Source organism: Acipenser ruthenus, chromosome 26, assembly GCF_902713425.1.
Source record: "Acipenser ruthenus chromosome 26, fAciRut3.2 maternal haplotype, whole genome shotgun sequence".
Classification (NCBI taxonomy): Eukaryota; Metazoa; Chordata; class Actinopteri; order Acipenseriformes; family Acipenseridae; genus Acipenser; species Acipenser ruthenus.
Window position 1 is genome coordinate 3,189,054 of NC_081214.1, and position 24,946 is coordinate 3,213,999.

A 24,946-nucleotide genomic window follows, 5' to 3' on the forward strand; every position below is an offset into this window, starting at 1 on the left:
GTGGTGCTGATACGAGATTCTCTCAACACTCTGTAGCTGGTGGTCGTGTGTGTCAGTGTGTGGGTGTTTGTGTGGGAGTATGGGTTGGAGGGGGGGGTGTGTGTGGGAGTATGGGTTGGGGGTGGGGGGGGTGGGAGTATGAGTTAGGGGGGGTGTGTGTGTGGGAGTATGGGTTAGGGGGGGTGGCCATGTGTCCTAATCAATTTAGCTGTCAAGACTTGTCCTGTCAGTTTGGCTTCATGGTTCTCTATGCAGTCATCACATCATGTTAAACTGCAGCACTATGACACTGAAGCATTTTACTAGCTTGTGGATAACCACAGTGCTGTGACTATAGACACTTCACTGAAGCCTCCACTCTTTACTATTCCTGTCTTTGTTTTAGTGCTGTTCTTTCTTTCTTTCTTTCTTTCTTTCTTTCTTTCTTTCGTTTCTTTGCACACGTTTTTAAAGCAGAAACACCTTGCTGTTTTTTCCAGTGTGTTATTTTTTCCAGTTGTATAGTTCAGGAATGGAAATAAGACTCCTGTTGGGGGTCACAAAATGCAAAATGCAGATGCCAACAATGGATTCAATGCACAGTTTAGGTAATCGAATGTTGTCTTTTATTGCATGAAGAAAGACCCAACCGGGGTCACTTCTAATTACAATTACAGCAGCATTGTTTTCTGAAATTACAATTACCATTAAAATGCTGTTTTGTTCAATTACAGTTCCAGTTATGCTGCAGTAATTTCAGTTTGAATTACAATGACACTAAACAGCAACACAAACAGCTCCCCACATTAACAAGCTTGCTCTGTTTATTCTAAATAACCCAGCAATCATAATCGCAGGTGCAAATTCAGAAACCTACTGTAGAACTTGTACTGTGTTTCAAACAAACGGGGGTCACCAAAAGTGAAAATGCAGTGATCGAATGACAAATGCAATGTGTAATTGAACTGTAATTGATCAAGTCTAAAGTGTAATTACAATTACGCAGGTGTGCCAAGGTTGAAGTACCATTGCATTATAATTGCAGTGAATTAGGCATCGCACAGCTACAATAGTAAGGGACTCATTGCACAGCTGCAGCAGTACGTTCTGCCAGTTCATTCCCTCGCAGTCACAGCTCATGTTATGAGTCACAATTGTTTCCATTTCCCAGGTTGCTCTGTATCCCTGGATTTCTAACAAGGGCAGCAGACTGTAGACTCAAGCTGGGGAAATGTGTTACCTTGACGTCCAGTACTAAAAAAAAAAAATGAGAGAGAGAGAAAAAATCAGACGGGAGGGGGGGTGTATTATGCTAATGCTGTATGAATAAAGGGCAGTGGTTAGGCAAGGCTAAGATCTGCAACAGCGCTTGTGGCTTTTTTTCTTCTCCTCTTGTTTACAGCCCTGCTGTGATGATTTGTACCTCGTTGTTTTCCTTTGGTCTGCTCTAATTTGATCTCTCTTTAACATGAATCACGACTCTCCGTACGCAGCCAGCGGGAACTCTGTGTTCCAGTCTCTGTGCTGACGCTGGTACATTACTCAGTGCCAGCGCTCCGAGCAGCCCTGGATAATAGGACTTCAGGGCAGCGTGCGTGCGTGCGTGTAGGAGTCAGGTGCCGCAGCAGTTGGTTGCTACAGGGAAAGCTCTCTTAAGGAGATGCTTGGTTTTAAACTCTAGAGCACTTCTTGTCAGTGGGAGGCTCTTCTGCTGAAGATATTTACATTCTTAACTACGCAGGCATCTCGAACAGCGTTAACCTATGAAAGTAAAAAGGTCACTTTTATTTTGGAATTTGGTCTGTCCAGTTCTGTTTTTTTTTCTCCTCATCGCAGCGGGTCCCCACGCAGCACAGACGTTCTGAGGGCGTGTGAGCGTCCTCCGATCTCACAAGCCTAAAGCCAGAACCGCTTTTACACCGAGCAATCCAGAGCAGAGGTGGGCAGGCTCAAAGATTTCTGATTAAAATCGCAGTATTGATACAGAATAAGTAGCTAATGAATGATGAACGCGCTTAATATATATTTAAACCGGGTTAAGTAATGAACCCTAGAAATATGAAATGTATTTGGCTAAAAGGATACAAAGTACATCAGTTATTTTAGAATACTGTGCAGCTGTTAGAAGCCATTAAGAAAAATAATTCGGAGAAGCTAATGAAGAAAAGCATACCAGCCACCTGGAACTACTTGCTGAGCTTTTTGGCTGTTAATTCAGTTTCTGGATCCTTTTCAGAGTGTCATTAGCAGACTCTGGTGGACATGCACACTTGTTGATTGGTCTCATTTGTTTTCTCTGTCCCTGATTTGGATATAATTACCCCAGCCTTGGGTTCAGGTTCTCAAGTGGTATGTGAGCACCTGGAGGTGTGTGTGTGTGTGTGTGTGTGTGTGTGTGTGTGTGTGTGTGTGTGTGTGTGGCCACAGCTCTGACACTTATCAGGGCCCAGCGATTTGTGAGCTGACAAATAGATTAGCAGAATTAAATCCATTCCTGGAGGACTGGCTTCAGCTACATTGAGCACAGCTTGCTTGATTTCCGCAGTTTTTGATTTTTAAAATCGAAAGCGACACCGCATCAAACTGAAAAACACCAGCGGGATCAAACGTAGAGCTCACAGACACCACTACAGAAATCTGCAGCTGTTTAAAATAAAATCGAGCCACAGTGTTTCTGCAAGACTTCATCTCAAATCAATATATATAGAACACACATACAGCCAGGAGCATTCTCATCACCAGAGCTGCTGCATGTTTGAATAAGAAGAGTATTGTTGCCGTCACCTTCCCCGACTCAAAGCTGCAGTCTGGTAGTTTTAATTCAAGCTCTCTCCAGTCTGCCTGTTCTGCAGCTCTGCTAATGAACAGTGCTGCTGCATGTCCCTAATGAGGCAATTACAGCTGCCTGTCTCGCACAGCCGACGCACCTCACACGTGCTTTTTAATCCACCAGGGCATAGCAATGAGGCTCTATTTAACACCGGCGTTCATTCTCCTGCCTCTTTTGTTGCCCTGGAATAAACGAGTCACGATCTGTTTGTTACACGTGACTCAGGTGAAGTGCTCTTCAGCTAACTATAGTTCGTCAGTGTTATCAGAACTAGCTTATTTATTTTTACTGATTTTGAGCCTGGCTAAGAGCTCCTTCATTATGGATTTTTATAGTAATTGAGACCACAAGGATTCAAGGAAACCACATGATAACGCACGCTATGAACAGACACGCCCGTGCGCATTCACACACAGATAAACGGCTGCATTTGTAAAAAAACTGTAAAAATCATAGGGGTAGGAGTGGCACATGGGGCTTTGCTGTAACCTCTGGAGTCCTGGGCCTTTCTTTCTTTCTTTCTTTCTTTCTTTCCTGAGTGCCAAGAGGTCTATTCAGTTGATCGAAACCTCTGATCTCAATAACAGGGAAAAAAATTATCTAAATACTAAAATGGGACAAAACCTGGCATTTTACTTGCATGCAATGAAAGAAAACTACACGAAAGAGACCCACACACTTTCTTATTATCGACGTGGGTTTCACCAGATTGGTTCGTTTTTCATTCTTTCGATGGTTTAAACCACGATCTGTCACTGTTTAGATCCAATTGAAAAGTGTGATAGAGGTGTCAGTCTCTGTGCATAAAGAACAGAACAGAACAGAACATTGTATTCAGGGACAGCTGAGTAAGATCATTTATCAGCAGACAAAGCAACATGACGTTCCCTTTTCCAGACATACAATAAAAAACCAGAGGACGTCTCAATTTGTGGGCAGCCCTGTGAGTGACAGGGACACAGGAAACACGCTGGCCATGTGCGTAAGCAGCCTCGTGGCTCTGTCGGTGAAGGATCCTCTCACCGCGGCAGACAGCCTGTGATGGCTCTGCTTCCCCCTGTGGCTCAGGCTGCAAGGAGAGTCAGAGTCTGGGTCTGCAGCCTGACCTGCCTAGACAGGATCCTCACTTTAAGTAAAGTAAAGTGAACTGTTAACCAGACCCACAGAGACTGTTTTAATCCAGGCTGCTTAATTAGACTTTTCTGACTCGCCAGGGTAAATTGGACTTGTATAATTAAACACAGCTGCTGCTGAGCATTATATCAGCTACAAAAAGATGCTCAAGCATGTAAAGCAGGTGACACAGCGGGGAATAATGTCATTAATATAAATCCCCTACCCTGTACATTCAAAATCCGTCCGTGTGATGACAGAGTTGATGACCGTGTTGTATGTCAGCAGAACGTGTAGAATAAGAATCACAATAAGATGTTTAATCACCATTGATTAGCCATTCTCATACATATGAATGGACACAGACACTCCCATGTATCCCCCAGAATCTAAAACTCTCAATAAGTTCTGCTGACTAATGTTGATACCAAGTTTCATGACAGCTGGACAAGCAGCTCTGCAGATATGTGCAAGCGGGAGGGATGAAGCCGAGAACTTCATGGAAGGAGAGGAGACGGGAGCAGCTAGCATCCCAGCTGTGCATTCCCTGGGATTGGGGAGCTGACAGTTTCTGTACCTCTTCACAGTTTTGTAAGCCTGTACACTGTGAGCGTTCTTTATTGAGAACACAAGGAATTAGAGCCAGCGGGGGCCAATCAATAAAGAGAACGGCTCCTGATCTCTGACAGCGCTCCTGCCGAGCGGATCCGAGACCGGGCTGATTAGGAGGCGCTCTCCCTGGAGGGCTTGCTCTGCGGCGTGGAACAGGGTTATTAAGAGACTCGGCTGCTTAATTAATCTTATTCTGATGATGATTTGATGAACTGCATCCTGCCCGCCCTGCAGTTCAGTGCTTGTTTAAATCAGACTCGCCCATCTCAATTGATCATGTTTTTTGTTCATCTCCCAGTAGGCTTGGGAAGGGTTGCTGTCTTTCCCATCAAGTCACGTGACAGTACATGACCTTCCATGCTTCCAGCAACCAGGAAAGCTGTAATCTAAAGCTTTTAGTAATTCTGTCCTTGAATACGATACTAGGGCATCAGGGGAATTCTCCAGTTGGCCTCTACTCTCCACCTACACCTCTTTGTACATTGCAGCCTCTTCCCACCTCCGCACTGACGAGACCCAGCCACGCTAAGCTACAGGGGTCTGACAAGACCAGAACACGGTGTTTCGTGGTTGCTGGCAACATTATAGTGCTCGTGGGTTTGGCACAGGTGGCGGTTTGCAGAGTAAAAACTGCGTGTACAGAAAACGGGTACAGGTTCGGTTGTTGAGAGCATGGCTGTAGAGATCTGTTGACGGTGCAAGCCCACTCTATTCGGGGAACGTGCGTGGGCGTCTTGCAGGTTAAAATAGAACACGGCTGCTGCCTTGCAAGAGTGACAGCCTGTGTCTTGCCTTGTGAGAAAATGTTAAACAGAACGGCAGGGCCGCAAGATCTCCTTGTTTTTGACATTAAACGGTGAGGGGGGAGGACGGGGGGGACGGGGGAGCGGGGGCGTTTGGTTTCTGACACCGCCAGTTACCCCGTAACGCTTGGCTCTGGGGGGCAAACTGTCGATCTGCAGAAAACAGAGATGCTGCCGGATTTGCAGATTGCTATCATTTTATTGTGGTTTATATACCGGTCTCTAAAGCCCACTTCTGGACTGTCGCTTGAGTGAGCAAGTTTAGAAGCGGATTCCACTGGGCAGCATCTAATTGTTGGAGGTTAATCTGGGGAGGTGTGGGGGGAACAACGTTCACATATAGACAGCTCTGGACTGGAAATCTAATTGAGCCTTGAAGGGCAGTAACGCACAATCCAGGAGCCATGAAAGGAAGCATCAGTCTTTTCATGATGGTGAAATCTCTAGTTGATGATGTCTTAGAACCTTCAGGGCACCAGGGATAATTGCAGTGCGACCTGGAGAAGCTAAGGATGATTACTTTGAGGGAGAGGGGTGGAAGGACTCTGGCCAATGGAGTTTCACCTTGTAGTACATTTACTTTAAGTGAATGCTGTGGGTTTTGGGGGAGGCGAGGGGGTATAGTGAGTGAGTTGCTGGTCTGATCTCCTTGAATTGCCTCCGCCTGGCGAATGAGGGCTTATTGACTGTGAGTCCACAATGCAAGTGGATCGTTCGTATCCACAGTAAAGCACCTTTTCTGTTTAGTGCAGGTATCTGTAGAACCCGTGCCCTTTATGTGTGTGTGTGTGTGTGTCTGCATTGGCAGTGTGCAGGCTGGCTCGCTTTTAAAATAAGCTGGGTGATCTTTCAAGGGTGAAACTGACTGTCCCGTTTTAAGGTTTCCTGTAACTGAACAGGAAAAGCAGCGATCTGGGCAGCGCGAGAATTAAAGCAGTGAATCAGGCTTGACACTCCACAGGCGATACAAAGCTGAGAAGCCTCCTGGCTAACGGGGCTGCTGTGTGGGGGCAGCTCATCGATCGCAGTGATAATCCTCTGCCAGGGAAAATAACTAATGACGAGGAACGCAGCTGAAATGAACCTGTGTGGAGAAAGCCTTGGCCCAGCCAGTCCAATTACCTTCCTTATTGCTTGTGATCAATCAGGAGGGGGAGGACGTGTTTACAGCGTCGTGCAGAAAGATTTCGGGAAGCTGTCCCAAATCGGGTGGAAATAAGACTCCTGTTGCATAGCAGTTTCACCCTTTCCAGGCTTTATTACAAGCTTGATGAGCCACAGTGTATAGGTATCAATCTCCCAGGTGTGTCTTATTAAACTCATAGTAAAACCAGGAATGGATCAAAGTGCTGTGCAGTGGGAGTTTCCATCAGAAATGAACATCTTACATAGCAAGGAGTTCATTTTGTTTTGGAAGGTACTTCAAGGCCAGTTATTATACTTCTGCATCCCTCAGTAACTGCCGCCTCTGACTCAATCAGGAAGGTTGGGGTAGATACATATCTGTAACAAAGTCTGTCTTCCAGAATGTTCCGAACTCCTGTCTTACCGATCTTGACTGAAACTGACCTGCCGCTTTTAAACATTACGGAAAACACGAAAGAGACCCGAGTGCGTAACAAATGTATCGATGAAGCGATTGACAGCCCTTTACACTAAAGTGTATGTTCTGTATAAAGTACAGGGGCTAGCCTTAAAATGGAAAACCTGCGACTTGCATCGTATCGACAGTGTGTCTGAACATCGTAAATACACTTTTGTAGCACGAGAGAGGATGTTTTAACCTCCACACTAAACCTATAAAGACGCTGTATTTGTCCTGCCTCTCTGTTGGCACATATACTATAGGAGACACTGTGGTACAGTATAAGATTCATTTATATTCATTTATACTGCTTCAAACACTGGCCTCGAAAGGGCAACTCGGTTCTTTGAACGTTGAGCACACATAAAAACTGTAAGGAATACAGTGCCTTCTCCCTGAGGCTTTCCCAGGGAGGAGGAGGATTCTCAAAGCAGGATTTCTCTTGTTTTGTTGTTTCCTCCTCCTCCCCCAGCCATCTGCTTTATTCCACTTCATTACTGGCAGGCGCTGTGTGTCGTGAGAGAGCGAGGCGATCCATTTAAAGTTTAAGAAGCAATTTAGTCTTGTCTTGCAGGAGAGACGGCACTCGTACAGCAGGGCTCGGTGTACCTGTCTCCTGTAGCCCCAGTCCATTTACCTTTTCACCTGGGCAAATGATATACCTTCAGTTCATGTATTGAATAGTGTGGAGATAGAGATTTTGATTAGCATGCTGTTGATGATGCTGACGGTGATGATTCAATCCGAATTGGAGCTGTAAATGACTAGATAAAAATGCATCTCTTTTTATTCCTCTTACAAAAAGCAAACTCTTTGCCTATTCAGTGCTCTGACTCCATTTCTATACTTTGACTGCATTTTGTCTGGATGGATTCTATTTTATTAATATTTAGGATTATTCACAATACAGGGATTGTAAAAGAGAAAGGAAACAAGAAGATCTAAGTTTGTGTCATCCTTCAGTAATAAATTACTTTACAAGACTGCCCTATGACAACTGGTTAAATACATTCAGTGTCTTGTACTGTACTAACAGACACATTTCCCAAGGCAGTAATCATTGAGTGATAGTCACATTTTCTACCAAACAACCTTTTGTGTTTTAGAGCCTTTCCTGATGAAAGGTGCTCGTTATAAATAGACCTGTCTAAGTAAATATTGACTGCCCATCATCATCCAGACAGACTCTGCCACGTTGCCCCTGCCTGGCAGGATCTCCAGAGCCTATGGATCCTCTGCGCTGAGGCTGCGTGTGGATATTGCACTGAGAATCTCAAGCTCACACCGCGATGCAGGAGCGTGCTGTTGATCGCGCGTGTGGGCGGTGAGCTCGCTGGTCCTCCACAGAGAAACAAACAGAGTGCAGCCTTCCAGGACACTAATAACCTCCATATGTTAGTTTGACTTGATTATGAGAAGCACGCCAACATGACCTTGAATAAACAGGACACCAAGGACCAGACTCAACGAGCTTTGGTCCACTCAGTTATTTAAGACACTCAACAAGGGAGCTTGTCCGAGCCTTTAAATAAATTAGAATTTTTTATTTATTTGTGACTATTTATTTATTTATGTTTTACATTTTTTTTTAAATTGTGTGTATATATAACAGGGCAAATTTTTCGCTGGAGCGGAAATAAGTGTAGGTCTTCCAGGGGAGTTTCAATCACAAGAAAGTGTTGTTGATTTATTTTATCGGATGTGTCAGGCATTTACTATATTGATAACAATTTGATCGACGGCTGGGAATGACTGCAAAGTACTGAGAGGGAGAGAGAGAGAATGTTCTCCTAAATATTGACAAAGCTTGCATACTTTTTTTTCTTTATTTAATGAATGCATGTTTAATACAGGCTGTCTATCAAAGCCAGAATTAAATAAATACACTTAAAAATAATAATCAAAGAAGTTAAATAATGAGGTTTTTATAACTAGTCCTCTACCATTCTGTTTTGGCCCCTTGCACTGCAAAGTGGGACCAGTCAAATTCCCAGGCAGCCAGACAGAGTTCGTATTGCTAATAAAAACCGCGTGGAGGCTGTGTGTGGGAATGGGTCCCCTCGGAGCTCCTCCAGTGCTGTGCATTTACGAGAAGCTCTTCAACTCCTGTTTCTCTGGCTGGGGAAACGACAACTAATGAAGCCGTTTGTCAGGATTCTAATGATCGGATGATAAACGGTTGCTTCACGTGTTTTAAGATGCAATCTTTACACTGCGTGATTATCAAAGCAATCAATGAGCTGCCAGCTTCACAGTAATACTGAGAGGACAGTCTTCTACCATCAGGGACCGCGAGTTTATTACAGGGATGGAAAGAAGACTCCCAGTGCACAGCAGGTTGATCCATTCCTGGTTTTGTTATGAGTTTAATAAGATAAGCTTGTTACCTATACTGTGGCTAATCACGCTCATAGTAAAACCTGGGATGGGTGAAACTGCTATGCAATAGGAGTCTTATTTCCATCCCTGCTTTCTGTCTATAGTAATTATGGATGCTTTTTAATACAGTTTCAGGGCGATGATGTTAAGATCATTAAAGTAGACCACCAGGTGAAGTGTAAATACTAACTGACATGAGGGGCCAGTGCATGGCCGGTCCCTCGTACTCCCACAGCCTCGTAATTTCAAAAGCACACATAATGCTGCCGTTTGTTCTTCTCTTGGGAAGAGATGCTAAACACTTTGGGTAACTCTGCAGCTCCTTCAGTCATTCGATTCCGGCAATAAAACCGCTATTACCATCATAAAACTCATACTGGCTTTCCAAGCACTGTTGATGATGCTGTCGGTTAGGCGGACCGTTATTGATATCGTTTTTAATGAAGTCGGACGGGATTTTGGAAGGGGGAGGGGTGCGTCGGATGTTGAAAAGGAAGAAATGCCCCTGGTCCCATTTCACATGCTGCTTTTTATTATGCCATTTATTTTATTTGATAGCATTTTATCGGGCTGGGCAACTGAAGCGTCTTGCTGGAGGCACAGTTTCACTGTTGGACTTTATTACCCACTTGCTGTGAAACAAAAGCTGCAGAAATCCTTGCCTTTGAGAAGCATGTAATGGCTTTATTAAAGTCGAGGGGGGCTGTGTTCTTCTCATAACATTTGAAATGGGAATGGGGAACACTAAACTGTGCTCCCTGGGGTGTAGGAAGACAAGCTGCACCAGGGCTGTAGTGGTACATTTTGAAACGCCTTGCACTCAAAGGTTTATATTTTTGTACAGTTTGTACAGTCGCTAAGAGAAAGGGTGCTCCCTCCAGTCCAGGGCAGGCTTGAGGTATGGAGACTCAACTGCTCCCTCACCCCCTAAGAGAAAGGGTGCTCCTTCCAGTCCAGGGCAGGCTTGAGGCACACTCATACAGCAACAGGGAAGCTCAGATCTATCCCACTATCCCAGATCTGGGCAGTTGCTGCCAATCCACCTTTACCAAGCTCCAGAATGCATTACCATAGCGTCGGGTCTGAGGCACTGCTGAGTACCGTGCTGCTGTAGATCCTGCTGTATGGCACTGTGCTGTAACACTGCTGCCCTGTCTCTATCCCCAGGCACGGTGGAAGTCTGTCTCCTCCACATGCTGAAGCGCCGAGCGGCCGGGTTCCTGCGCAGCGACAAGATCGCAGCCCTCTTCACCAAGATCGGCAAGGTGTTCACCACAGCGGGGGAGGTGTGCAGGAAGGTGACGGAGCTGCAGCAGCAACAAGCTGAGGGAGGCAGGTGAGGGAGACCCCGGGCCGGCACAGCGCTTTAGGGTTCAGGGTTCAGGTTTAGGGTTACCTTGGAGATCCAAGCCTCTTCTGTATTAGGGATACTGCGTGCATGATAGGGGCAGTCTGATCCATCTGTTTGTGTGTTTAGGGGATTGATCCAGACCTGCGGCACATACCTTATTGTGATGAATACAGCACCTCAGGGCCCATTGCTTTTAGCCTCGTCTTCACGGCCGCCATTTCAATCTCTGAAATTCATCAGAGCGGCCTGCCGTCAGTAATCCAGGTAAAGGTTAGCTGTTGAGAATGATGCTGCTCCCCAAGCAGCCTGCTTCTCGCAGTGGTCTAGGAGCTCTTCAAAGCCAGGATGAGAATTCATTCAGTTGTCTGGTGAAATGAAAGCAATATATTATTTATGGGCATCTCTGTCTGTTCCTACCACCCCCCCCCCCCCCCCTCCCCCCCGCTTGGGTTCTAAGGTTGCCAGGGTTACGTAAAAGCAGCAGCCAGTCCGAGTAGTTTAATCTTCATCCCTAGATTTATTATTTTTTTATTTTTTATTTTTTTTATGCAAACTAATTCTAGACGCTTTGATAAAAAAAAAAAAAATCCCAAGTCTCAGACATCCACAGGATTGTTGTTAGGGAGATTTTAATTTAATTTAATTTAATTTAATTTAATTTAATTTAATTTAATTTAACTATATAAGGTGCCCCCATCCCCCGTTGCCCAACCATTTTAAAGGTTAAAAAATCAATTCGACTGCAAGCCTTGGATCAGCCGTCCCCTGTACAGAAGAAAGCCAAAAGCAAATATAATTCTGACGAAGCGTTTAGCACTTAATTAGTTTAGCTGAAGGTTGCTCACTAAGCTGCACTTCCCCTCTGAATCAAGAGGAGCTTCTGTGCGAATCCTGCCTGGAAATAACCTGCTTAAGGGGTTTGAAAGCACTGCAAGCGACATCTGTAGTCTTGAGCAGAAGCGATTACAGCCAAAGTACTGCAAAACTGACGCAGAAACATGCAACTCTAAATGAGCAGAAAACTACCGTAGCTGCTGCTAACTAAACTTTGTTTGTTAGTTTTATATGTAATATATATTTTTTGTACAGCTCTGCAAAAACTCCCTGCTAATCGGTACGGCTCTCTTAGCCAGATAGGTTGGTTTAAAAGGTCTTAAATTCTAAAAATACATTAGAAAGACTCGTTAGACCGATAGATCAATTGTTAAATCACACTTTGCAGTGGGTTTGACAAGCTGGCAGTATGCTCCTGGCTCCTGGCTCCTATTCACCCAATAATGCCTTTCCATTAGCACTGTCATTCTTAGAATTAGTTTTGAAAACTCCTTTTTGATTCATTTTATAAAGTTTGTTGAAAACGAAAAGCATAGCTATAAAAAAGAAAGTTTTTAAACAAGTCCTACGTTCAGCCCCCCCCCCCCCCCCCCCTGCAGTATTGATAGGAGATGACTGAGTCTGTCCCAGTGGGCCTGGCTGTGATAATACATCTCCTGGAATAAATGCATTTATCTTCCCTGTCTGTGTCCAGCGCTATGCCCGCTGGTGAGACAGCCAGCCCGCTTATAAATCAGGGCACGGAGCGAGGGAGACGGACGCCCTCCAGCTCATTAAGGGAGCTGCGTGATTGATGAGGCAGCTGTCCGGGGCAGAACCGTTAGCCTACGCATTACCGCTGCTTTTCCAGATAATCATTGGCAGGTCCGAGAGACAGCGGGTTGCAGGCAGATCCGCTTTCCTTTTCCAATTACATAATTATGACATCTGATGCCTCCTCTGTCTCTCTGCTCCATCTGGGGACTGTACTGTACGATACAGCACATAGAGACATTGGAAAGAAGTCTCGCATGCCTTTCTGCAATGAGGAGATCAAAGACGGGCAGCTAGCATTTCTGAGCACTCCGCTGATAGGCAGTTGGAGACAGATCCAGGGGGAAGTGATCTGTATTTGAAGGGGGGCCGGGGATCTAGGGCCACAACATGGCTAAGTAAGCACTTTACAATAACCCTACTTCGGTCCGGCTCATGGAAACTGTGACCATATAAATTAAGAGTATATTCCCCTGGTACATGGCTTGCTTCCTCTGTGCAGGCGAGTCCAGTGCAGCGGTCAGGAGTCTCTGAGGAGGCAGGGCTCGACAGCAGGGAGAGCTCCCCCCTCCCTCACCCCCCAGGCCCTCAAGCACATCTGGGTGCGCACGGCCCTCTTCGAGAAGGTGCTGGACAAGATCGTGCAATACGTCGTCGACAACTCCAGGTAACCAATCCGGAACAGGGAGGGACGATCCACCACGAGGGGGGGGGGTTTGCTCCCCAGTTGCATGCTGGGACGTTCACTTTTTAGTGTCAAGGATCTGTGAAAGGAAAGTTGAACAGATTATAGGTTGGAACAGATTACATATGTTCTTGTTTACCTTGACCGTGGTGGCAGCCACCTCTTGAACTTGGAAATACGCGTTTTAAAAGCAAATCCAAATGTTTCAGCAAGCACCAGCTCCTTAATGTTTTCAAAGTCCCTGTTTAAATGTGCGCTTTGTGTTGCTGTCTCCTGCAGTAAATACTATGAGAAGGAAGCCCTGATGCACGATGCAGTTTATGGTCCTATTCTTGCAGCTCTTCTTGGTAAGTGAGCAGTACTGGGTATCTTCTGGGGGGCTGAGCTGACGATGATAAATCGCGAGGGCACAGAAATATCCTGTCCACGCGAGATCTCGCTCTGTAATATATCAGCGGTGTGTAATTGAATGCTCCCGTTTCTTTATGCTGGGGTACAGTCTGGTATTGAGGGCACTTAACGAAATGAGGGTTTTTGAATAGTTTTGAATAATCTGAATACTCGAGTCACCGTTTCAGCAGTGAAGCAGGCCTGCTGCCTTTTGGTTTTTTTTCTCTGCAGTTGGGCCGTGCGCGCTGGAGTACTCCAAGCTGAAAACCAGCGATCACTTCTGGACAGACCCCTCGGCCAACGAGCTGGTCCAGCGGCACCGAATCCACGGGGCCCACGGACGGCAGGACTCCCCGTCCAAGAGGCCTGCCCTGGGGGTGAGTGAGATCCGACCCTCCCCTTGCCAAACACACGCAAGGCAGCGCTGGCTGAAATAAAAACCGCAGCGGCACGCCCACTTTGTAACTGTTATTTTCTGCTCTTCCGACAGATCCGGAAGAGGCAGTCCAGTGGCAGCATGTCGGAGGACAAGCTGGCAGCGTCGGCACGGGATTACGTGGAGTCGCTGCACCAGAACTCCAGGACACACCTGCTGTACGGCAAGAACAATGTGCTGGTGCAGCCGGTGAGTGACCAGGACCAGCTTCCAGTGCCACCACCGTGTTCTCCCCCATAGTAAAAGCATAGCGAGGTGTTATAAAGCACAGGACTGGAAAGAATAGCGAGGTATGGCAGAGTACATACATGGCTAAACTACAGTAAGTGCACAGTATAATCAAGGGAAAATACTGCAGCACACTTTTATATGGGGTAACCGTAAATCGATTTGGGGTACTGACATTTTAAAAGCTGACCCTTGGACAGCCCTGTTCCAACTATATTTATTTATATATATATGTGTATATATATATATATATATGTATATATATATATATATATATATATATATATAACAGGGTTTAATTATGAGCCCCAGTAATATTAACTAGGAAAGCATTGTAAAGAATAGCGAGGTATGGTAAAGCATATTAATATACATGGCAAACCAAGGTAAACTAGGGTAAATGCAGAGTGTAATCATGAGAGAAGCATGGGAAAAGTCCCCCATCACTGGCTGTTTTTCAAATTCAGGTTCTTTAACTGAAACATCAGCTCTGAGCTCTTTCCATAAAGGGATATTACTTTCCAATTAGCATGAAATCGTGCAGAGTCAGACAACCTGCCTCCCGAGCCCCCTCCTTCGCTGTTAAGTGGAGACGATTTGAAAGCCTTTTAAAATTGAGTGTGTGTGAAATACAATCCCAGTCCACCCTGCTTGGGCAGAGGCAATGAATCCTGCGCGAGGTTCTCTGCGGCTTTTGCAGAAGCTGTGAAATCAATATGTTGAATGACTGCAAAAAAATATTTATATATGTATTTCACGCCAGTTGGATTTCTGTTTGAAAACCAGGCTGCCAGACCTGTTAAATAAGACCTTATGCAAGGCTCTATGATGATTTTCCCCTGGCTGTTTCGTTCACTATGGATGCACCTGCCCTGGTTTCACATCCAGTTTATTCCAATATGTCTTTGGTCAGCTTACACAGAACTGTTTAACTGAGTTGCATGTTAGTGCCCTACCCTGGCTGGTAATGCATGCAGTCCAAGCACTCGATCAGAAGAGAAGTAACAAGTGGAGCAGCGTATCAGCCAGTGCCTTCTCCGGTGTGCTGCTGCTCTAGCTGAAAAGCTTGTCTGCTTGACTTACTCTTGTAGTTTGATCTCGTGCGGTGCCTATACTGGTGTTCCAGCCGTCTGGAAGGCTGTTGAATGTGCTGCTTGTCCTGACGGCTTGTCTCTGCTGTGATTCAGAAGGAGCACATGGAGGCCCTGCGGGGATACCTCTCTCTGCACCAGGCAGCTGGGCACCTCACCCTCAAGTGGACCCCCAACCAGCTGATGAACGGGACCCTGGGGGACTGCGACCTGGAGAAGAGGTACGCAGCACTGCAGCCCAGGGCTGAGCATTAAAGAACTCCAAGCGCCTGTTTTTAATACCAACGCAAACTCTTAGATCTTCTCCCTTTACTGAACCCCCTCATAAAGCCACGGCTTTGCTGACCCCTGTAGGAAAGATGCTCGTTCTTAAGTGTTAATGCTGATCTTTTCTTCATGTTGCAGCATTTATTGGGATTACGCCCTGACCGTGCCTTTAAGCCAAATAGTGTGCATTCACTGCCATCAACGACGTGAGTATCTCTTTAATAATATAATGGTTCTTATTTAACGATGAAGTGTAGCATAGGGTGCTGTGTGAGATGCAAGCTGATTGGCTATCCACTTGTAATGTTCAGCACCCTATGCGCTGTTCTCTGTGTAAAACTCCACTCCGCTCCTCGCTGGTTTTGTTGCAGCGGACTGTGGAGGGACGCTGGTGCTGGTGAGCCAGGATGGGATCCAGCGTCCCCCCCTTCACTTCCCCGAGGGGGGGCACCTCCTGGCGTTCCTGTCCTGCCTGGAGAACGGGCTGCTGCCTCGAGGCCAGCTCGAACCCCCGCTCTGGACGCAGAGAGGCAAGGTGAGTCCCGGTGGCACAGCGGCACGGGGGCACAGCTGTGTAGAAGCACGGCAGGGAGTGTCATTCCTACTCGCCAGTCAAATTAACTGAGCCAGAGAAGCTGTGCTTGGAAACCACTGGCTGTCACGTCGTTCCTTATGTTGTTTGTGTCAGTGGACATAAACAGTCTGCTTGTTTTTAATTAGCTCTCTCTCTCTCTCTCTCTCTCTCTCTCTCTCTCTCTCTCTCTCTCTCTCTCTCTCTCTCTCTCTCTCATTTTCATTGGCTCAGTGCATTTTCAATTAGAATTTCATTTGCGAAAAAACAACCAAACCTTTCCATTCTACGTTAAGGTCATGATTTGCATTCACTTTGATCAGGTGGAGGGGTTACACATCTGATGCGATTCCCGGATCCCCTTTTGATGTGTAAACTGATTCAATCTACGTACTCCTCGTTGACTTTGATTTATGATGTTTCTCAGGCATGATTGTTCATTGAATTGGACCCTGTGTTGAGCATGTAAATATTTTTTTTTTTTAAGAAAACAAATAAGCCACTAAATTCAGTTACATATTTAGCTTGTGGGGCATTAGCCTTGCAGAAACTAATCTGAGAAAATGTTACAATTTTGATTTTATTACGACATCATCGTTGATGTACTGACTTAATAAAAAAAAAAAGAAATGAAGAGAACCGAATGCAGCTGTGCCAGCAGTTTCTATGCCAACACTTTGACAGCTTTTCCACTAACTGTAACTCTGTTTTGCCTCCTGGCTTGTCTTTGTTTAGATTATACCCCCGACCCAACCCTAGCCAAGCAGAAACTCCATAGTATTCCTCATTAAAGATTGTCAGTTTATTCCCCAGTGAAGTGTCCTGCTGATTTTGATGCATTCCTTCCTTGCTGCAGTTCTCTGATGCCACCTGCTGGGAGTCCACAGACACTGCAGGTCTGGTGGGTATGTTAGCCCCCGCACAGTACGGGTTTCTGTATTGATAACGGCAGTGAGACCCGCAGTGACCCGCTGTGTCTCTGTTTCAGGGTAAAGTGTTCCCGAAGCTTCGGAGGAGGAACAGCGTGACCAAACTGGGGGAGGCGACGGAGGAGGAGATTGCCACAGACTACGTCTTTCGAATCGTCCAGGCCAGCCACCGGCACGACTCTGGTAGGTCCTGACAATGCGGTCCAGTCTGAATCGGACCAAAGGGGGTTGCCAGGCCCCTAACTTCAATTCATATTGTGTTAGTTTGAAAGCATCAGCATATTGCTAACGGTATTTGTCTAGGTGTATCATCAACCACAGATGGATGGAACACCTCCCCAGAATCTCGTCCATTTGAGCTGGGTTATATCGGTACTTGTGGTCCGTTCACTTCTCAGGGGTTTTAGAAGTCGTAACTTACGCTGTTTTTTTCCCCTACGTTGATTTCAGTAATAGGATACAGATAGCTTGTACTACGGTTTTGAAGCATGCAGAAAAAAATGCATTTAAAAAAAGTTGAACATTTAGGCATGACCTTCGCTCGTAGCTGTTGTTGCTTTTCGTTTATCTAGGGGGAATCTCTCCAGTATTACAAGAGCAGGGAGTCCACAACCAATACCAACTAAAAATGAGTGCAGCACCCCAAACAGAGTCTCTCAAATTTCTAACTGATTTATTGATCTCATTTCAAGGGGGTCCTGGCTGATGGTTTTTAACAGCCCAGTGCGTGCGTTTGTGTCAGTGCGTGCGTGCGTGCGTGCGTGTGTGTGCGTGTGTGTGAGTGTTGCATTAAGCCTCTTAAACTGTGTTCTCTTATTGCCCAATCGTTGCAGTCACTATAAACTACCACCACATGGCGGGGAGCCGCGTGCCCTCTGTGGACGAAGATGAGGAAGAGGAGGATAGGCTTCATGCCATGCTCTCAATGATCTGCTCTCGGAACCTCACAGCTCCTAATATGATGAAAGGTTTTTATCGTCCCCTCCCTCGACCCCCACAGCGCTCTGCCAGCACAGCTCAGCACTCGCCAACTCAACAGTGTTGCCATGCCAGCCCGGGGGGGGGTGGGGGGGGTGGGGGGTTGAAAAGACTTTGGTTTTGATTACGGCCGCATGGATTATCAAGATCAGGGGCAGGGAATCAGCGCTTCTTTATTGTGCTTGATTGTGTGTTTGGTTCATTCCAGGGTTTTGCAGTCTTGCACAGCAAACATTGCGTATCTATCTATGTATGTCCGCACAGTGTGTACAGCAGCCAATGAGAGAAGTGAAAACATTCAGGCATTGAGGCAACCTTTTGAACCCAAACCATTCATTTCATTCCCGGGGGAAACTTTTGAAAGCAGTTGATGGAGAGAGTGCGGGTCGATAGGCGTCCCCAGTGGAGTGTTTTTTTTTTGTATCTCCGAAACTCTGCTGCAGAAGTGGAAGTATTAGTGATGGAATTATGCCTTTTAGATTGATTTATATCGTTTAACCTTTTCACCTTAGAGTAGCGGAAACGACCCCTTCCTTAGACACAGTAATTGACATGATTCATTTGCAGTATACAGCAGGACAAGCCTCTTGGCACAAGGGAATATCTCTTTAGCTGATGGGTCAGGGCTTGGCTTGCTGCACGAGGGGTAACCAGATTGATGTCTCCTTAGCTATTATGCAAAGAGGAGAATTTAGCACCTGCCCGAGGACACCCACCCACTGAATCTGTACCAATTAAAACCGTACTGTCTGAGGTGTAGCTGAGCGTCCGTGGAAACACCCTCCAGCTACACCTTGCCCAGACCGACCAGCACAGCTGTACCCAAGAGAGGCAGTGCAAACCAGGCTAGATATTCTCAATGCAGTATTCAGATCTCTGTAAACATGTGTGGAGGTGGAAATGTTTCTGGAAAACGGTGGGGGTTTTATTAAGAGGTTAAAGGTGATTAAGTGTTGGGGAGTTTTATAACTCCCCAGAAATGACTCACTCCTTTCAGCTAATGACAACACTGTTGGTTTGGGTTTGGCTGGGCCGGTGATTGCTTTCTCGTTTGGTTCAATTTTCCTTCTTTTTAATTGTTTTTTTTTTTATTTATTTTATTTTACTTTTTGCAACATGCTTGACTTTTGCATGTGGCCAAGACTTTCTAAAAAGAAACACAAAAAAATAAAATGTAAAAAGCTGCATAGAGGCGAGATGCTGTTCACTGTAATTCTTCAAAAATTCAAGATACCTTTCATCTGAATTCTTAGGTTCTGTGGGGTTCTTCTTCATTAGAAAGACTTACTGCTCTGTTAACACGATGCTTAGAAAAACTAAACAAACAAAAACTAAAATAAACTAACAGAGCAAAATAAAGTGATCCGTTTTGTAACAACCAGTGAGAGGCTGCATGTAACCCAGGTGCTCAGCTCCACCCTGAAGAATTAAGGTGAAGAGCATATTTATTTTGAAGCTGTTTTCTCTGTATGTGTTTGTGTGTAAATTGATTGCGCTGCTTTTTCTTTTTATCTCAAATTTAGCTTGCTTTTTTGTATTTCTTGCCTTGCCTTGTATAATTTATTTTATCATTTCTCATTATTATTTAATTTTGGCACAGATGCATGCATTTCATTATTTCTTCTTTTCGATCTTTAGTATATGTTTTATGGTACATTATTGACCACATAAATGTATACCTTATACATCTATGTTCAATTTTATATTTTAAAAAAACAAACTCTACCTTAATCAAAATCACGGTTGAGCTGAAAGGCCTATAAGCAAAACAGAAGAGAACTGTACAGTAGAGACTGGTTTTATTTAACTGGGATTTTAATATAGAAAACAGTGCCACCGTGTGGCAAAATATTGTAACTGAAACTAGGAGTCAATTATTATTTTTTTTTTCCCTGCACAGTCCTACTGGCCAGTTTCAGTTAAAGGGATGTGACACATCTGTAATGTCTATCAGAATCTGATGTTGAGTTCCAGGTTTATTACGATCCTCTCTGTTTTGGAGTAATGCAGATCTCCCTCTGGATTACTCCATCATTTCCCAGCCTGCGGAGAACCCGGAGTGCGAGTTTCCTGGCAGTCTGGTGGTGATTTATTCATTCATTCATTCTCTCTCTCTCCCTCCCTCTCTCTCGTTTTCGCAGACCCCAATGAAATGATTGAGATGCAGGGCTTCGGCAGCAGTCCCCTGTCCTGGCAGCAGGGGGAGTCCAACAGCCGTGTCTCTTCCTGTCTCTCCTGCTCCACAGGAAGCAGCAACACACCCCATGACCTGCCCATCGGCGGCACCTGTATCCACGACAGGTACGGACTCCCACACAGGGTGATCCAAACTGCGGCACAGCCCAATACCACTGCCCTGAAATACATAGAGAGAGAGAGATTTGCAAACCTCATTTCAATTGTATTTGTATTGTACAGTACTTTATGTAGTAATGGGGCTATATCCAGTTTTTAGTAGTTAATTATGACTTGAGTAAGTGCTTGAAAAATATGGCCCAGAGTATAAATAAATCCCCTGGTTTATCCAGTGTAGCTGGGTACAATACAATTGTAACATTGTGTGTGTGTGTGTGTGTTCTCTTTATTTGCATTCAGATGGAATGATTTTACTGTTCTGTGTGTGTTCATATTTAGGATACCTCTGAAGATGCTTTGTCAAAATATGAAGAGGCAGATTGTATCGAGGGCTTTTTACGGGTGTAAGTGCAAAACAAAAACAAAAATAATAATAATCCTAACGGGATATATATTTTGCTGTACAAATGAGAGAAAACCATAACAAAATATTTCTTGATTTGAATTTTAAAGCATCTGCAAAACATCAGCATAGTAATTTTTCTCTCTCTCTCTCTCTCTCTCTCTCGCAGGGTTGGCGTACTGTCGCCACCTCTCCACTGTCCGGACGCACCTGTCCGCGCTCGTCAATCGCAACATCGTGCCGCCCGGCGAGCCATGCGAGGCTTCGGGGGGCCTCAGCAAGGAGGTGTGGAGCAAGTACCAGAAGGACTGCAAGGTGAGCGAAGGGAGCAGCGTCACAATGATTCCTCAGGGTCAGTGACAAATCCCTGCAGCCTTGGGGGAGCCCAGTCCAAGATACTCAAAGAATGTGCATATGGTCCCGTTGTCTGTAGACCCCAGGTTCTGTCCTGAGAAAGCAGAAGTGAACAGACCCCCTCCTCTCTCCGTCTCTGTCCAGAACTACAAGGAGCTGGAGCTGCTGCGGCTGGTGTACTACGGGGGCGTGGAGCACGAGATCAGGAAGGAGGTCTGGCCCTTCCTGCTGGGGCACTACAGGTTCGGAATGACCAAGAAGGAGATGGGACAGGTACAGCAGGGAGACACGCAGAGCGACGCAGTTCATCCATAGCGCATAGGGCCACCTGGTGGCCAGATGGTTTAACTGACTTGATTCTCTTTTAGGTTTTATGTTTTATGTGCAATATTAATTGAAACCCTGTTCAATTAATATTGCTTAAGAATATTCTCTTAGTGAGTTTAGTTGATTTTTTTTTTCCCCTCCTGGCAGATCGATGAGAAGATGGCAGTGAAGTACCAGAAGGTGATGTCGGAGTGGAAAGCCTGCGAGGTGATTGTGAAGCAGCGTGAGAAGGAGTCTCACTCCACCGCCTTCTCCAAGTTCTCTTCAGGGAGTAGCATCGACAGCCACGTGCTGCGTCTCATTCACCGGGACTCCACCATCAGCAACGAGGTGAGCCTCCAATCCACACCCCGAGATTGAATCAATTTGAAAACTACAAGTAAGCCCACACTGTTGATCACACTTCTGAGTGTGTTCGGGGCAGACCCATCCCCACATTGTTACAGCAGTGTGGTACAGGGCCAGTGCTGCAGCCCAGGAGACCCTCCCCGCCCTCGTGTCTGATTTCTGATTTCGCACGCAGGTGTTCATGTCCGTGGACGAGCTGGACGCGGCGCGGCGAGACCGCGGCCAGGATGACGGGGCGTCCACGCTGCTCAACGCGGGGACCCCGGGCGCGGTGGCTGCAGATGAGGGCCCCTCCATGGAGTTCGAGTCGCCGGACTCCGGCCTGCCCTCCTCGCGGAACTACTCAGTGACGTCAGGACACTCGCAGATCATGTCCAGCATCGAGGACGAGACCGGGCCGGAGATGGGGGACGAGGCGCAGGCGCACAGGGCTCGGAAGATGCTGAGGAAGGAGGGAGCCCGGGACTCCATCAGCGAGGAGCAGCTCTGCAGCCAGCTGGACATGCTGATGAGCGGAGAAGGGGGCGCCCCGCTGTCGTTCACTTCATATACGGTACCCCGCGCACGCACACACACAACTGCAAGAAATATTACCTTCTACTGTATCCAGCTAGGGCCAAAAGTTTTGCATCACCCTATAGAATTAACACATTTTTGCTTCATAAAGTCAAATGAAACCTGCTGAATACCTTTGGCCATAGCTGTACATCTGTATAGAGGATACCTCCACTCAGAACTGCAGACCCCTCTTCATAGTACAGGAAAGATACCTCCACTCAGAACAGCAGACCATTAATCTAATAAGACACTTCTATGTGTATCCGTCTCCATTTTTAGTGCAGTATATACAAGAAGCTGAAACAAGTTTTAAAATAATTAATCCTGATCTTGGACAAATGGGACAAAAATGCAATAAGGAAAGGAAAGCAAGCTTTATTTATGTTCTATTAAATCGCACTGTTCCCGTTCCGGTGGCAGTATTTGTAACCCGAGTCTCCGGTCCTCCCAGATCGAGCTGCTGGACACAGTGGCCTTGAACCTGCACAGGATAGACAAGGACGTGCAGCGCTGTGACCGCAACTACTGGTACTTCACTGCAGACAACCTGGAGAAGCTGAGGAACATCATCTGCAGGTGGGAGGGGAGCCCCACACCATCCACCACTGCACTAGAACAGCTAGAGGTTACGCTTTGCATTCACTGAGCATTCTCTTTGTTCCGATACACTTGCACTGCAGAATCCTGCTGAAGACTTTGAGACCAGGCGTCCTGTCTGTACCGTACATGTCTGTAACCATCCCAGTTACAGAGATCAGTTACTATATTAACACTGGCCAAGCGCTTTGCACACGGTGTCTGAGTGATAATCCAGCAAGGCATGTTTATAGAGACATAGGACTCAATTCTCAATGCTGTTTACTCCAGTAAGTCATTAGCACCGTTGTTTTAGCAAGGAGAAATGCACCCAATGGAAAACATCACACAAACCAGAAATAAACTAGCAAGACTTTTAATTCAGGGGCTTTAATGAAGTTATTATTAAGTTGTTGCTTATTCGTTTTAGACATTTACTTGGTGTTTTATTTTTATTTTTTTGCGCTAATGAGCATTTTCAGTAAATGCTGTAGGTTTGAGAGTTAGCACATATTGTTCCAGCGCTCTGTAGAATGAGGAGCCTCACTGTTCCTTCCTCCCTGGCAGCTATGTGTGGGAGCACCTGGAGGTGGGCTATGTGCAGGGGATGTGTGATCTCCTCGCCCCGCTGATGGTCGTCCTGGATAACGGTAAGGAGACCCCCTTCCCCTTGGTTAATAGAATAGATCAGCACCCCCTGTAGGTCTCTTAGCACATTGCTCAGTCCGGCAATGCGAAACACACAGAGGTCTGTTTGTAAATTGAACCATGGCCCCTTTATCAAGTTGTGGTGTGTTTTATTTATTTTTTTACTCCATCTTGCACCATTGTTGTGATGGGAAAATGAAACTGGTAATGTTGCAAAACTCGTTACAGATCTTCAGAGTCTCAAGGGCCTGTCTAGTGCTTCGGACTCATTTTGTGAGACCGATTTGATTTTGATCAAGTAAACCTCATTGCACACTCTTTCCTCCCTGTGCAACAAATTACAAACACACACCAACAAACACACACCCGTCCGTCACAGAGTCTGTTTCTCTTTTGTTTTTCCCAGAATCCCTGGCATACAGCTGCTTCACCCAGCTCATGAAGAGAATGAGCCAGAACTTCCCAAATGGAGGGGCTATGGATACACACTTCGCCAACATGAGGTCTTTAATACAGGTGATTCCCCAGCCAGTCCCATCACTGCAGTCCATGTGAGGGACGACCTTTATCTTGAGATTTCTGAACACCTGTATTCTCCATTTCAGTTTAAGACAAGTTCACATTCATGGTGCGGGGTTAATAGTTAGTTATTTATGTATGTATGTTTCAATTTATTTCAGATTTTGGACTCTGAGCTGTTTGAGCTAATGCACCAGAATGGGGACTATACACATTTTTACTTCTGCTATCGCTGGTTTTTGCTGGATTTCAAACGAGGTATACAAAAAAAAAAAAAAAAAGTGAAAATGTTCCTTTGACAGATACAATACTGGAAAATGTTTCATCATTCTAGTTAGTTTGTGATGGATTTTCCTGTGAGTTGTATGAATTACTCAACATTTATTGAACAAGTTCATGGATGAAAATAGCTGTTTGATCCATCCCTGGTTTTACTAGGAGTGTAATAATACACTGTGGCTAATGAAGTGCATAGTAAAACCTGGACTGAGTGAAACTGCTATGCAAATGAGTCTTATTTCCCATCCGTGAAGTTATTCATCCGTAACTCATAAGACAGACAATTAAAAGAAACTCCTCTCCTTTCTCTCTCTCAGAGCTGCTGTATGAGGACGTGTTTGCTGTGTGGGAGGTGATCTGGGTGGCTAAGCACATCTCCTCGGAACACTTTGTCCTCTTCATCGCTCTGGCCCTGGTCGAGGTCTACAGGGAGATCATCCGAGACAACAACATGGACTTCACTGACATCATCAAGTTCTTCAACGGTGAGGCCGTTAGGGGGCGGGACCATGACTCGGTGTCATGATACGTCTGTCCACTTTAATAGGACCTGTACCTAATATCAGGTCGGGCTGCTGTCTGCCCTGATCACAGCCTTCACATCACGTTGCACTGACTCCATATAAGGTGCATGCTTGAAGGTATCTAGTGGGACGCTAATCCAACACAACTGGTGCGGAGGTAGACGGAGGAGCGGGGTGACAAATACGTCGTTGAGGTTCTTCCCACCAAACATGGATTGAGATCCGGTGATTGTAGAAGCATTATTGTCTTGAAAGCAGCCATCAAAATCAGGGCACAAGTGCAGCATTTTTGGACTTGATC

General features: G+C 45.7%; 1 protein-coding gene across 5 annotated transcripts in view; it reads left to right on the top strand.

Annotated features, from left to right (window-relative positions):
* Positions 1-24,946, top strand: part of LOC117429948 (small G protein signaling modulator 2-like) — a 40,724-nt gene that overhangs the window by 12,353 nt on the left and 3,425 nt on the right. Inside the window, exons 4-25 of one of the 5 annotated variants that reach the window (XM_059000617.1) lie at positions 10,469-10,637; positions 12,742-12,906; positions 13,204-13,271; positions 13,546-13,691; positions 13,805-13,939; positions 15,166-15,290; positions 15,475-15,542; positions 15,708-15,871; positions 16,764-16,808; positions 16,896-17,019; positions 17,670-17,804; positions 19,956-20,115; positions 20,449-20,513; positions 20,682-20,827; positions 21,011-21,139; positions 21,341-21,523; positions 21,717-22,094; positions 22,551-22,675; positions 23,243-23,325; positions 23,730-23,839; positions 24,004-24,100; positions 24,439-24,606. In XM_059000617.1, coding sequence (XP_058856600.1) covers positions 10,469-10,637; positions 12,742-12,906; positions 13,204-13,271; positions 13,546-13,691; positions 13,805-13,939; positions 15,166-15,290; positions 15,475-15,542; positions 15,708-15,871; positions 16,764-16,808; positions 16,896-17,019; positions 17,670-17,804; positions 19,956-20,115; positions 20,449-20,513; positions 20,682-20,827; positions 21,011-21,139; positions 21,341-21,523; positions 21,717-22,094; positions 22,551-22,675; positions 23,243-23,325; positions 23,730-23,839; positions 24,004-24,100; positions 24,439-24,606 — 2,988 coding nt within the window. The other 4 variants (XM_059000619.1, XM_059000618.1, XM_059000620.1 and 1 more) reach the window with 4 other exon arrangements.